This window comes from Letharia columbiana (genome assembly GCF_014066305.1).
Source record: "Letharia columbiana isolate WasteWater2 chromosome Unknown Sc0000055_s1, whole genome shotgun sequence".
In the NCBI taxonomy this organism is placed as follows: domain Eukaryota; kingdom Fungi; phylum Ascomycota; class Lecanoromycetes; order Lecanorales; family Parmeliaceae; genus Letharia; species Letharia columbiana.
Window position 1 is genome coordinate 198,735 of NW_023501100.1, and position 13,165 is coordinate 211,899.

Below are 13,165 nucleotides of genomic sequence, written 5' to 3' on the forward strand. Positions count from 1 at the left end.
GCTTTCTGTGTGGTCTATTCGTAGCTGTTCGATTGTTGCAGATGCAGAGATGGAGATCGTGTTTTACAACATGAAGGACAAGAGGTCTCCAGCCCGATTAGAACTTCAGTTGAAGAAGGCGGTGTCCGCTAACTTGCTGCATTGTCGAACAAGGCTCAGCTTCGACCTTTTGAAACGATTCCCGAGACCGCTACACGCTAGCTTAACCTGGGAAAATTTTGACCGCTCATCGCTGAAACACAGGATTCAAAACCGCAGCGACCTGCTCATAAACCGTAAACAAGATCCCACCGCTGAAGACCGTCCTCCCCAACCTCATCGTCGTTCCCCGCCAGAAACCTCTCACCCCATCATCCGCCAGCACGCTCCGGAAAGCCTCCACGGTACTCGCCCCCTTCGCGCTCTGCGACCTCGTCTTCAGCGTATCGAACGGCTGCGTAGCATACGTCGTGATGGTTCCGGCCACCGCCCCGTTCGCAAAATTCGTCGCCGTACTCTGCGCAATGTGTTTGCTGTTCTCGTAGTCCTTCAGTACATTATACGACCCCATGCGGAAAGCGGTGGCGCCAGCCTGCTTGAGCGTAGTCCCCGCGAAGCCGCGATAGAGGCCCAAGAAACCGTGTTCGGCGTAAACGACCCTCACGGCATGCGGTGCCGAACGGAAGCGTTTGGCCGTCCGGGCATCATCGATCAGCGCCGTCTTGATCCGCTCGGTCGGCGTGACGGCGAAGACGCTCGCCACGATCCCGGCGCTCATCCCCGCCAACAAGTTACGGAGGGGCGACAGCGCGCCCGTGTCGGGATCCTTGAAGGCGCTCTTGATCATGTCGAAGGAGAGGAAGCGGACGCCATCTTTGGCGACGGACCCGACGATGAGCGAGGAGCAGCCTTTGTACAACGCCCTTGCACCCTCGTTGCGGAATACGTCGGCGACGACGAGGAACGGGTTGCGCGGCCGGGACGCGGAGCCTGCGTCGCGGAGCTGGACTCTGGTTTTGGCGAACTCGAACGGGTAGGTTACTGCTGCTTCGATTCCGCCCGCGATGCCGCCGGAAACAAGTGACACGGCCGCAGGGGTCTTGGAATTGTCCGTCGCTCCTGATTTGGGGCTCATTAGGGAGTTTGAAGCAAGCCTGAGTAGTCGGTAGCGTTGAATGCGTTAATTTAATAGCATGACAGGGCCAGCTCCGAAAGCTATGATTTAAAGCTGTGCCGTGTACATACAATTGTTGACAAAAGCAAGTGCACTGTTCAAGAAATGTCTTGGCGTTTCGTCATCAGATCGTGGTGTCATCTCATCTGGGCAGGTTTGCCGAGTCCTCGCCGTATGATACACGGCAGCTGCGATCATACAGTCAGTAGTCGTTGGTAATTAAGGAGTAAGAAGAGTCTGCTCCTGTCCTGATAGAATCTACCTCCGATGTGAAAGCCCGTCGAAATGACTATGGGAAATACGATTAAAGTCTCGGCCCAAAAATCCACAACTCGCCATAGTGGGACTGGGGGTCAGTAGGTCCCATGATATAGTCGCATATAGCGTACACTGTGCTCAATGCAGGAGATACGTGTCCATAGCGAGTAGCGTACATACTCGTCCTATACCAGCGTATGACTCTTTATTCGATTTTTCTCTGATAGAGCCATAGTGTTCTTTTACAGTCATAGCATCCCTTTCATCACATGACATTCTTTCTACAGACACATATCACGAAAATAGCGGGGTGGTTTCCGCACCCTCTGGGAACATTAGTCGTGATTCGTGCCTGAGTGGCTAGCTACCTGGCAGGATATAGGTGCGACCTCCTAGCTAATGACCAGATTTATACCAAGAGGATGACTCGCTCTTCTTGCTCCGCAGCCTCTTTGAACCAGCCAAAAGGGTCAATGCCCTCGCGAGTCGCGTTGTCATTCCAAGTACCGATTCGTTCAAATGTATCTGCATGGCCTTCTACCGGAACCAAAACCAAGCCCTTCAGCATGCAAGATTGAGGTGAGCGATGATCGCATTGGAGGACCGGCAATAGTACATTGTTCTTGGGTGACCATTGAACGGTATCATCGATCTGGCAATTGATCCAAGACTTTGAAGGATCACCCCCACGGGATCTCGTTATCTGAACAATCTTGCCTTTAGGGGAACTATGGAAGCTCAAGTCTTCAGTGCTGAGCAAGCGTCCGCGTAGTTTGATGTAACTGTCACTGACCTGTCCTGTGGTATCCTCGCCCAACGGAGTAGTCCTGGCCTCTAGGACTTGGCACAACTCGACCCATCTCTCTTCTTCGGGATAGACTTCTGGGAAGATTTCGATTATGCCTTCAACAGAAGCCCAAGACCAGGATGGGGCGCGATATGTCCCCGGTCTGTATGTGGGTTCACCGTTTGCTTGGAGACCGTTGCGAGTTGTCCACATCAGCCCAGATGGTAACTGCTTTCGCCAGAGGCCTGCAAGGTAATCATCGTCCCGGAGCGATTTGTAAATGTTGACGAGGCCTTGAATTGCAATCAGTTTGTCCTGCTCCTCGGTGAGGGTGCAGGTGGTATAAGTTTCGACCATTGCACGCCAACTGAAAGAAAAAGTTTCCCTTCGATTGACAGTGTGTCTATGCGGATAAACTAGGCCTTTGTCCCATGGCTGAGAAGTCCGGCGTTGGGTCGGAAAGTTTCCATCTTGATCAACCTTGGCTTCCCAGGAAGGAAATGCCTCGCATGCTTTGAGTTTGGTACACTCCCAAAAAACCTGATTAGAATGGAATGATATCTGACGTGGGGCAAGCCAGCGCTCCTGACAGACCCAGCCACGAGAATATAGCGGGCTACCATTTCCCCTATCAGACTTCGAATTGACATAGTCTTTGGTAAAGCAGACGGTTGATCTATGTGACAGGCTCGAGGTTTGCTTCTCATCAAGAGTAAATATGCCAAGTCGTTGCGGATCTCTCCCGAAGAACAAACCTCCATCACAATTTATGGCCGCTTCCGCCATAATGTTGCACGCAGAATACCGATAGACCTTGTCCATGAGACGCGATTCTCGTCGCCAGTCCTCCATTGAATCTTGAATGATGCACAACGAATCGATCCACAAGTAGCTTACTCCCAAACTGCGTGCAACTTGGACGGCATCGTTGAAGCTACGCGGCAGAGCTTCGATGGGGATGCGGTTTCTCATTGAATCAACGTTGGCGTTTGTGAGCTTTGGAGGCCTTGGCCCGTCTCGCTCGCCCCAGCAATGACTCAAAGTCATGTATGATACCGGAGATAGTTCGTTGGACAGTTGTAGAAAGCACTTCTTTGATGCGTTCGATTGGCCAATATTGATCAGACGAGTGGGTATCCAACTGGCGTTTTCAAAAGCCGGTGTGAATCTACCCGGAGAGCAATCTGGATGGCCTTCTACACAATTCCCATACCATTGCTTAATTTGAGCTATGGTATCTGGGGAACCCGTGCTGTCGCCCAACTCATGGACCGCGCTTCCGTCACATACGGTGCAGGCGGATGTATGCCACCAATCTGTTATTTCCACATCATATTAGCTTCAGCCTGATCTAAACCCCAAACTTCCGCCGAGCTTTTCGCCTGATCGACATACCGAGATGTGGATGAAGCTCGAGAATGACGGCGCGATCGTCAGCGTCACCAAATTGGAAGAGTATGGTTGTAGCTTCGTTCCTGGCGAGTTGCTGAACGCGGTACAATGAAAATGTCTTTCGGTAACGCAACCACAAGGCAAAAGATCTAGCATTGCGCCAAAAATCGAGCCACCAAAATCGCATTCCTGGTTTGGCTTGCATTCGGATGAACCCGCATATCGGTTGTTGGATTACAGATACAAAGGCTGATACGCGACGCTGCTCACTCTCGTCGAATTGTGCCCAATGCTCACACAGAACGAGGCATATCTGGCAGCCTTGGTCGGCCGCTGCCTGCATATCCTCTGACGAGGAATGATGGCGCCTCATATTATTGACGCTGAAGTAATCCAGCTTCCCATACCATCTCACGGCGTCAAAAGCTACCTGGGTGCCAATGATGGGGGTATGCTGTGGTCGGTTCCAGATTTTGAACATGCCCTGACAGGCATCGCAGAGAACCGTTCCAGAACCTGGATCCGATCGAGTCTTGACATTCTCAAGCAGCGTCTGGATCGTGTGGTATACCATTGTCCGTGTATGGTGTTGTAAGAATCCAGTTTCTGCTAACCAATGATATACAATTTCTCTTAAAATCAGATCTCAAGCCTCAATCGACGGCAGAAGTGGACAGACTACGCCGCAGCTGGCCAGAAAGTCGGTAGCTTCCAGCACGATGTATGCTTGACCATTCCTACGACGCTCTTTTCGCACGCAACTGGAGCGAACGATGGTAACGATGTAGCCTTCCCAGATTCTCTATCAAGCAAGATGATAGGAGAGCCTGAAGGAAGAGCACGGAAAGACTGCACTGCCTGAAGCGTCTAAGCCTCAATCCTTCAAGCCCAGAAGCGGCTCGGATAATTCCGTGAAGTTCTTGGCGCGCATCGCTGGGTCAACAATTATGTGGCCGGCAGGAGGCCAAGTCATGGAGGACAATTTGTCTATACATACATTCTGCTTCGCATCAAGTCATGCCTTGATAGCCTTGATGTAGCAACAACGCCAGCGCGGTATAAAATATGTTGTAGACGCCAATCGCGCCCGGCTGCAGGTAGAGTACCCTTGTCCATTTTGAAACCTGAAGTATCATTAGACCAAATACTTACACACCAAATACACACTTGCTCATAACAATCAGACTCTTCTTCTTCCTCCTCTTCTCCTTCTTGCAGAGTCCTAAAAATATTTGCTTTATTGCGAGCGTCAGTTGAAAAGGTCTGTCTGATGAAGTATTGCATACTCCAGTACGAGCCTGCGTACTTTGAGGAACCATTGCTCGGCATGAGGGGTCCCGCATCCAGAGGTTGACATTCTTACACCACAGCCATCTCCTGCTGGGTCGTTAGGAACAAGTTATCACGTACTCAGGGATGCAAAATCCACAAATTAACCTTACAACCATTGGTGACTCCGGAAAGCCTTTTCAATACGACTAATCCACCTCAATCATTCTGCACTCGTCAGCCGGGCAAGACTCTATGGATACTTGTTGCAATAGTACACATTGCCATCCGCATGCTATTCTTCAGCATCTACTTCATCCCGAAGTCGACACGTCAGCATCCCAAATGGACCTACCGCCAGGCATTGACAAACGAGCTGTTGAGAGTGTCCTTCCACCACGTGACTCTTACCAAGTCTATGTTGCCTCCAATGTTCATGCAGTGGCGCTGAAAAAGAACACTTCATTTTAATTAGGCCCCAGATAGGCATCTACGACGGAGTCTTACAACACACAGCGGTGCAGCCAGCCGCCGTCAGAGGTGCCTGGTATCCCAAGCTCTTCCAGCCCGGTGATGAGCAGAGGACAGTTATCCTTCACTTCCACGGGGGATCGTTCCTCTGGGGCACTGGCCGAGAATCCGACTGTGGGGTTCCTGCATCAACGATCTTGAAGCGTACTCCCGCGACAGCCCTCTTCGTGCAGTATCGCCTTGCTTCGGATCCCGCCTGCACTCCGAGGAAATCAAACATTCTTGTGGTCAGGAGAACACGCTATACATTGGAACTCAACTTTACAAAACCATGTAAGCCCACTATCAAGCACGTCAAATTTTCTCATAAACGCTAAAAGGTGCCATAGATACACAACACCCCAAGAAAAACGAACCCTCAAACCGGGAGAACGCACACTGAACCTCGTCTGGTACTGCAACTGTGCCGAGAACGCACTCCCAGATACCTTGACGGACGTCGATGGTCACAAACATCGATATTCTCTTCCAACCGGCGAGATGAGAGACGAGGTGTGGAGCAAGCAGAGGGGCCCAGTTGCAGAGAAGATGCTGCCTCCCCCTTTCCCGGAGCTCATCAACAAGATCCAGCAACCATTTGTCACGGTCATCAGCCACACTACAACACCAAAAGCCTCCTTCTTTGACGGCCAAGTCCTCCTCGTGGGGGATGCACTAACACCTTCTCGGCCCCGCAATGCTCTCGGCCGCAACCAAGCGGCTTTTGGTTGTCTTCATCTGAAAAGAGCTCTACAGAGGCAAATCAGTCTTTCGGAATGCAAAATCCGGGTATCGCAGTATGCACACCTAAATCGGCTGCGAGCTATCTCTTGGGGAACTCGCTTCCAGGTCGGATGGCTTGCCTGTTTCACGAGCGAGATACATTTTTCCTTCAGAGTTGGTGCTTCAGTGGTTGACGAATCGCTGGAACGGACGCGAGATTTGAGCACGTGAGCAAGAATCTGCCGGGGACAGAAATGCTTCAACTCAGATGAGATCAAAGTCAGTGACTTCACTACATAGCAGGGCTAATTACTAATTCTACCCCGAAACTTGATCCTTACCGAATCATACCTAATTACTGAATCATACCCCTAGGGGTTGTTCAGTAATTTATTACTGGGGTATGATTCGGTATTTGATTCATGATAAAAATCGCAAGGTGAAAATTCGCGACCTGGGCCATCCGACCATAGAAAGGGAAATATCTCCGACCGTATTCATGGGTGACCTACCAGCTTAAATACATCGACGAAGCCGAGTGGGTGTTGCGCGTCCCCACGGGGGCCCTGCGAGCCCTACGGGGGCCCTATTTGGTTCAATAGGGGTGTCTGGCTGTCAGCGCAGACACCCCCGGGCAGGATTTTTGGCTTGACAGCCAGACACCCCTATTTGGACCTGGATAGGGCCCCCGTGGGGCTGCTAACAGTGGGCTAAATTTGGCCCCCAGCCTGTCTACACCCAGTCTGTGACTCTCACACAGTCTTCACTCCCAATAGTCTACACAGCAGTTTGGTAATTACCGAATCTACCAGATTTTTACCGAATCACCCCAAGTTTCGGTGTGGGGTGTTCGGTAATTGGGGTTGATTCGGTAGGATTTGTTTCGGGGTTATTGTAATTACTACATAGCACCTACTGGTTGATGGCCGCAACTCGTAGAGTCTCGCCAGGCAGATTGAGGTCGTTATATTACGCCGCCAGTTCTATTACAGGTTTCCCGAAGCGGATCCACTCGCAACAGTGGGACTGTGGGTTAGTGGGTCCATTATGAGGCCATAGCGTTGGTGGTTGTCTGATCAACCCTTCCATCATTATGCGATATGCGATAGTAGGGAGACAGGTGGCCATGGCGAGTACTATTTGTATGGCCACTGCACCAGTAGTGGGCTCTTCATTCGAATTAGGTATTCTCTTTCAGAGCCATATCATTGTTCTCCCTCCCACCCACACCTATGTATAGCTTCATTTTCACTCCAGGGCATGTCGCTCAGACATGGGAGTTTTTCTAGCGCTGGGGGGCCTTTTCTGGACCATTTGCATGTCCAGAAAGGTCTTAGCTGCCCCAGTGTTGGATATGCCCAATCATATATCTACATTATCTACTTGTGCATGCGTCATTTCTGTATGGCCTCATTGTTTGCGAGCACTAATACGCCGCCAGTTCTATTACAGGTTTCCCGAAGCACATCCACCATAGATTAGTCACGACCTACAGAGACACAACAATCGGTTATCGGGGAATTTGATGCGTTGCACTTTAATGTAGCTTTCGCAATTGGATTTCTGCCGTGTCAACGCACTATCCCTGTAAGGGTGATAGCGATACCTCATGCGTTAAGCTACTGGTACCCCTGTCCATGTTGGAATCTATCAATAGACCAAACACCGACCTCCTCAAAATTACCAGGCTCACGTTCTTCTTTCCCCTACCCAGACCTTTCTGCTCTTGATCTCTATGAAGACTTCATCCCTCAATCTGGTTGAATCCAGCGTCAAAGTGTTCTGGACGAGCCAGTAGTCTATCAGCACACAGTTTGACACAGCCTCGAACGAATTCCGAACTATCTGAAAGCATCCGTATTCGGCGTAAGGCAAAGTACTCAGTCTGCCGGTTTTACTCCCTCTTCCTGTTCTTTCTGTTCCAGTGCCTTGTGCGCTTAGATCCACATCAGCTGAGCAACACCTCCAGAATTACAGTTGCCCTGGATCCTGAGCATGGCGCGATTCCAAGATCTGTCAACTGAGCTTGTGCTTGGAATCCTGGAGAAGGTCTTGCCCGGAGACATCGAATCTGTATCTCTAGCTTCAAAAAGCATCTACTGGCTTGCCATTCCGCGGCTCGAAGAGCACCGCAGATTACGAGGGCAATACACTAATTTTCAAGACTTGGTCGAATACAAACCTCCCAGATGGCGTGATGCTGGTGGGCATCTGGCGGATCTTTTATGCGAGATCATGAGTGATGCCAGAATTGGACACTATGTCAAGTTGATGGATTTGAATTTGCGGTACGCTAGCCCAAGGAAGGGTTGGAAACCTGATGCGGTCTACGAGAAGCGAATCACCAGGAGTAGAACACGGCTTCAGCAAGACTCGAAGACCAGCATGGAAATCATCGAAGAAGCTATCCGCGCCACTGAGCTCATACCCACAGAGGAAGTCGATGACTGGCTCGATCAAATTCGAAGTGGCAATGAAGACCCACTCGCTGCGCTCCTGCTCCTACATGTGCCCAATCTCCACACGTTGAGATTTACGGACTCCAACACTTATTGGGCCGAGTCATCATACCTTCTCAAGATGATCCAGCGTGTCGGAGAGCAAGGGTCTGCCGTCAAACCATATCTATCGCAATTGAAAAATGTCTCGATAATTTACGACGAGCGGATCGAAAAGCTTGATCTTGTCAAGGCCTTCATGTCCCTACCCTTTCTTACTTCCATCAAAACAAATTGCCTCATTGTTGACGGTCGAGCGCATGAGGCGAATTCTGCGATACTACCACAGCCCTCGAACGTCAAGGAATTGTCTTTCCGGAGCGGTCTCGTGCCCGAACAGGCGCTTTCCGAGCTCCTGGGAGGAGTGAAGACTCTGAAATCGTTCGCCTACGACTTCACAACCTTGTGGCGTTATGAGAATGAGCCCACATTCGACTGCATCACTCTGATGAAATCTCTAGAGGCTAATGCCAGCCACACTCTCGAGCATCTGAGATTGAGCGCCCTAGACATCGACCCGAGCGGACTCGCCCCTCTTCGAGGGTTTCATGCCTTGCGAGGAGTTGAATTCCACACAGTTCGTTGTTTGGCTGTGGAGGCGAGCAACGGCGCAACCCTCATCGGCGCTTTACCCGCCTCCATCGAGAGTCTTGACATGCGCTGGGGCGACTTCACCTCTGACGAGAAACTGAAAGAAGCATTTGTGGGATTGGTGCGGGAGAGCAAGATTCAGCTGCCCCATTTGAGAACTCTGCGTGTGTCTCCTGCTCATCAAGAGCAATCAGATACTCTTTTCAATTGCTTAGCTTCCAATGAAACAGCGCAGCTTAACAAAATGTTGTCATTCGATATTCAAGGCCGTGACGGCGGCGGAGAGATTCCCGCATGGGTCGATAAAGTCTGTACCTGCGGTGAGGATTGCTTTGGGGATGACTCCCATTGATTAGCCCAAAGTGTTGGCCGTCGGTTAAGCATAACGTAAGCTACTGATGCACTGGGTGACATCTGTCTTTTTAGCTTCGAGGTACACTACTCCGTTGTTTACCAATCGATTGCAGTTCTGTCGCATATCAGACATTGCAATCACCATTCCTCCATGGACTTCCATGATCCATGAAGACGTGAGAAAGGCATCTTGTCTCAAAACCTGCGGTCTACCTTGGAGTTGAAGCGTTGAGGGAGCTTTGAAACTGCAGAGCTCTACGTTTTCAAAAGGACAACACAATTGCCTGCTATGTCGAAAGTTATAAATGTCCGATTTGAGCAATGCAGACGACTACGGGAATCGCCTTGCTGACGGTAGCCCCTTTACATGTTAGGCGCCCTAGTCCCGACTGTGTCCCGGGTTGCAGGAAAGCAATGGTGCCACGAAGTCCCAAGATCAAGTAATACTAGTATTATTTTCTACAAAAACCTAGAGTCATCACAACCCTGGCACGTAGAGCTCGAAAGAATGTTATGTTTGTAACCTTCTGTTGCACGCTTCTTGAATACAGAGAAAACAATGAAAGAGAGGTTTTTCGCACGGGTAAACCTCGGGAGTTGGTCCACGCCAAGACTAGCGCAACTCCAACGACAGCGACCTCACCTCCGCTCCACCAGCACAGCTACCAACCCACATCCACGCACCGCACTCCTCAACCTCCTCGCACTCCGCCCTCCCATCAACATGGCAGGCCACAACAACTGTACCACCCCCACATCCATTCAAAAGCCGCAAGCGCACCGCTAACAGTCCCCTCCGCAGCCCTGGCCATGGACCCCGCGCTGGTCAAATACAACAGTAAGCCTCTCAACCCCCTCCGTTCAACAGCCTCTCAGTCGCGGCCCATGAACCTCCCTCCGACTCCCCCTACACCGCTTGGGAAGAAACGACGACGATGAGGGAGCCCACTGATACGATTGCAGACATGTCGGCCAATCGGTGGAGATACTTCCGCTGGACGCCTCGCACGGCCTGGATCACCTTCGTCTACGTCGTGGCCGTGCCGTCCGTGGTGGGATATGTGGGGTTTGTTACGGAGGTGAGTGGCCTGTTCCCGCCCCCCGCTCTGAGCAGCGATTTTGGGAGAATGCGTGGTGCGGAATTGTGGGAAAGAGAGAGAGGGCTCTGGGGGGAATGGATCACGTACTCTGGACGATTTGCTGATATCTTGGGTCGGTATCAGGGCAAGTACGAGCTGAGGGGTAAAAGGAGGGGCGATATCATTCGGGAATTCTAGGCTTGGGGAAGATGGGAGAGCATTGTTGGGGCGTTTGGTCTGTGCGGACTATATCCGGCATGGGCAATGTGGATGGTGATCGAGGGGAAGAGAGAGCGCGGTGTTTACCCTGCTGAATGCAGCAGCGGGTGTGCAGTGTTAGCCGGCTCCGGGAACGGTGGGGTCGAGTGTCTCCGGCTCAACCTTTGTCCCCTGGCCTTTGAGGCTTACATGGTGAGAAAGAGGATTAAATAGTCCGCGAAAACAATCTTTCCAAAATCCCCGAGTACTTCTCCAGAATCTAGACAGCAATGCAGCACGAGATAGGCCGTTTCTTCCGCGCTGGGCTACGGCATTCCTTTTACAATACATTTTCCAGATTCAAAGCAATTTTGCTTTACCTCTGACATACTTCAATAACCCTTTCGTGATTGAGGACGGCGAAAAGACCGGCGAAACCGCCACCTTCAGAAGGGCCACGAGCGTTGGGTCTGAAATTGGCGCCGTACTCTACACCTTCAAAGTTTCCACCCGAGGAAACAGCCAGAGACGCACGGGACGCTCAATCGCTCATACTACCACCGACGACCCGTCTCATCCCTCAATCGCCCGGTTTCTCCCAGAGCCGCCCTACCCGAAAATCGAGTGGGGACCCCCCTGAGCGTTTACCTCCAGAAGTCCAAAAAGCGTATCGCCATCCCCGAGCAGCCCCAATGCGAGAGCGCGTTACTGGCAACGGTGGTCCTTGCGCCAGAATCTTCGCCGTCTCCGTATGCCCACAGCCCACCGCCGTGTCGAAAGGCAACTTCCCCAAAGGAATCTTACCCCGATCCGTGCGAGCGGCGCCACGGTCCAAGAGAAAACGTCACCGACTCGACGTTTCCTGCCGCACCCCCACTTGTGGAAAGGCGTTGCGGCAGCCCCGGCATTTGCCCGGTGCGCAAGTCCCGGTCGATGTTCCAACAGTGTGTCGTTGATAGGGACGCCGCGATCCGGCGAACATTGCAGAATTGGGTCGGGAGCACGATTCAGGGGTCGGCCGTTAGCGGTAGAGCCGCCACGCTCAAACAGCAGGTTGATTGTTTTGAGTGGTGCTTGCGCTCATAGCGCAAGAGAGCGGCGTAAAACCCCATTCTCCGGCTGGGAGCGTTGGGGTCGGCGCCGTGCGCAAGGAGCCAGCGGATAAGCGATTCGTCGCGGACGACTAGCCTTCGTGGGTCGGGTAAGCAAGAGGGTTCTATGGTCGGGGGAGGCATGCGGGTGATGCGGAAAGCACACTACGTATCCCAGGAATGGAGGCTCGCAATATGCTTCTGCTTTGTTGATATTCCATCCGTGGTCGAAAAGGCCTGGGACGCGTACCTGCGCACGGCGCTTTAAATGCCGTATTTTATTTTAGTTGGGGAGGCTGGTTGGTCATTGGTAGCAGCGCGATGGGCAGTAAAGTGTAAGTGGTCTTTGCAGACAACTCCTGGGCTGGAGCTGGTCGTTGCCTTGCGAACCAGGTAGAGCCTCGGGTGTGTGATCTGTCAAGGTCGCCGATCTAGTTGGCGTCTTCGAGGTCATGGAGCTCATTACCTTCCTTCGTGGCGTTCATTATAGACAGTGACCCTCCTCTTAGGTCGGGCGCTATCGATGGGGGAAGATCCTCAGGACACATTATCGTAGTAAGGGAGTAGGGGATTCAATTTTGATAGCAGCGACAATTGCATGTTGGTTCGGAGCAGTCTCCGAGGATGAAAGAACCCTTCATTGACCAAGGGGGAAGATGGAGGATGCAGAGGAGCCCCAGCTTCCAATATTACCGCGCCTGTATTCCGATACTTAGATATGAACGCCAAGTAGATCCCTGTTATTCTTTCTAGCTTAGAGCCGAACATATTTTGATTTTTCGTGTTATTGCAATTGATCAACGGGTGAAGTGGCACATAACGTGTATAGAAATTTTGAATTAGCTTGGCAACAGAGATGTGCTCCGAGGTACCCACGTTGGTGATGCAACACCTGATCTGGGTGATGAGCACTCAACGCTGATGCCTCCGCTCACCTAATCTCCAAGCTGGGCCAATCAAGAGCGCAGTCTGTCGCATAGATTCTTATCGACTCGCGGCTTGATCCTTGCGCCGACGAAGAATGGGTGAAATATATCTAGATTCTTGTCAAGACTTTTGGGCAGATAGCGAATCGGAAGGTTAGGTTTTCGAGTTTTCTCTCGGCTCTGTGCGGGAAGTTGCGAGGTGACGTGCGTCTGAAGAAAGCGGATGAAATTCCTATATGTAATCAAGTTGAGATGCTGCTACAATTTAGCTGAGCCCTTTCTTTTGTTCCAGGGACGAGTCATCTCCTAGTCCAGTATATAGCGCAACTGAAACGG

General features: G+C 51.5%; 4 protein-coding genes across 4 annotated transcripts; 2 read left to right on the forward strand and 2 right to left on the reverse strand.

Annotated features, from left to right (window-relative positions):
• Nucleotides 1–226: 226 nt before the first annotated feature.
• Nucleotides 227–1,114, reverse strand: HO173_011056 (uncharacterized protein; the record flags this gene model as incomplete). Its single annotated transcript, XM_037312940.1, has 1 exon — nucleotides 227–1,114. One exon carries the CDS (start codon nucleotides 1,112–1,114, stop codon nucleotides 227–229), a length of 888 nt encoding a protein of 295 aa, XP_037160172.1.
• Nucleotides 1,115–1,820: 706 nt separating this feature from the next.
• On the reverse strand, nucleotides 1,821–4,164 carry HO173_011057 (uncharacterized protein; the record flags this gene model as incomplete). The annotated part of the gene is made up of 2 exons (XM_037312941.1): nucleotides 1,821–3,514; nucleotides 3,594–4,164. The coding sequence occupies 2 exons, from the start codon at nucleotides 4,162–4,164 to the stop codon at nucleotides 1,821–1,823; spliced, it is 2,265 nt and encodes a 754-aa protein (XP_037160173.1).
• Nucleotides 4,165–8,087: 3,923 nt separating this feature from the next.
• Nucleotides 8,088–9,533, forward strand: HO173_011058 (uncharacterized protein; the record flags this gene model as incomplete). The annotated part of the gene is made up of 1 exon (XM_037312942.1): nucleotides 8,088–9,533. One exon carries the CDS (start codon nucleotides 8,088–8,090, stop codon nucleotides 9,531–9,533), a length of 1,446 nt encoding a protein of 481 aa, XP_037160174.1.
• A 561-nt stretch (nucleotides 9,534–10,094) lies between these two features.
• On the forward strand, nucleotides 10,095–10,812 carry HO173_011059 (uncharacterized protein; the record flags this gene model as incomplete). The annotated part of the gene is made up of 4 exons (XM_037312943.1): nucleotides 10,095–10,278; nucleotides 10,338–10,373; nucleotides 10,499–10,614; nucleotides 10,759–10,812. The coding sequence occupies 4 exons, from the start codon at nucleotides 10,095–10,097 to the stop codon at nucleotides 10,810–10,812; spliced, it is 390 nt and encodes a 129-aa protein (XP_037160175.1).
• Between the last annotated feature and the right edge of the window lie 2,353 nt (nucleotides 10,813–13,165).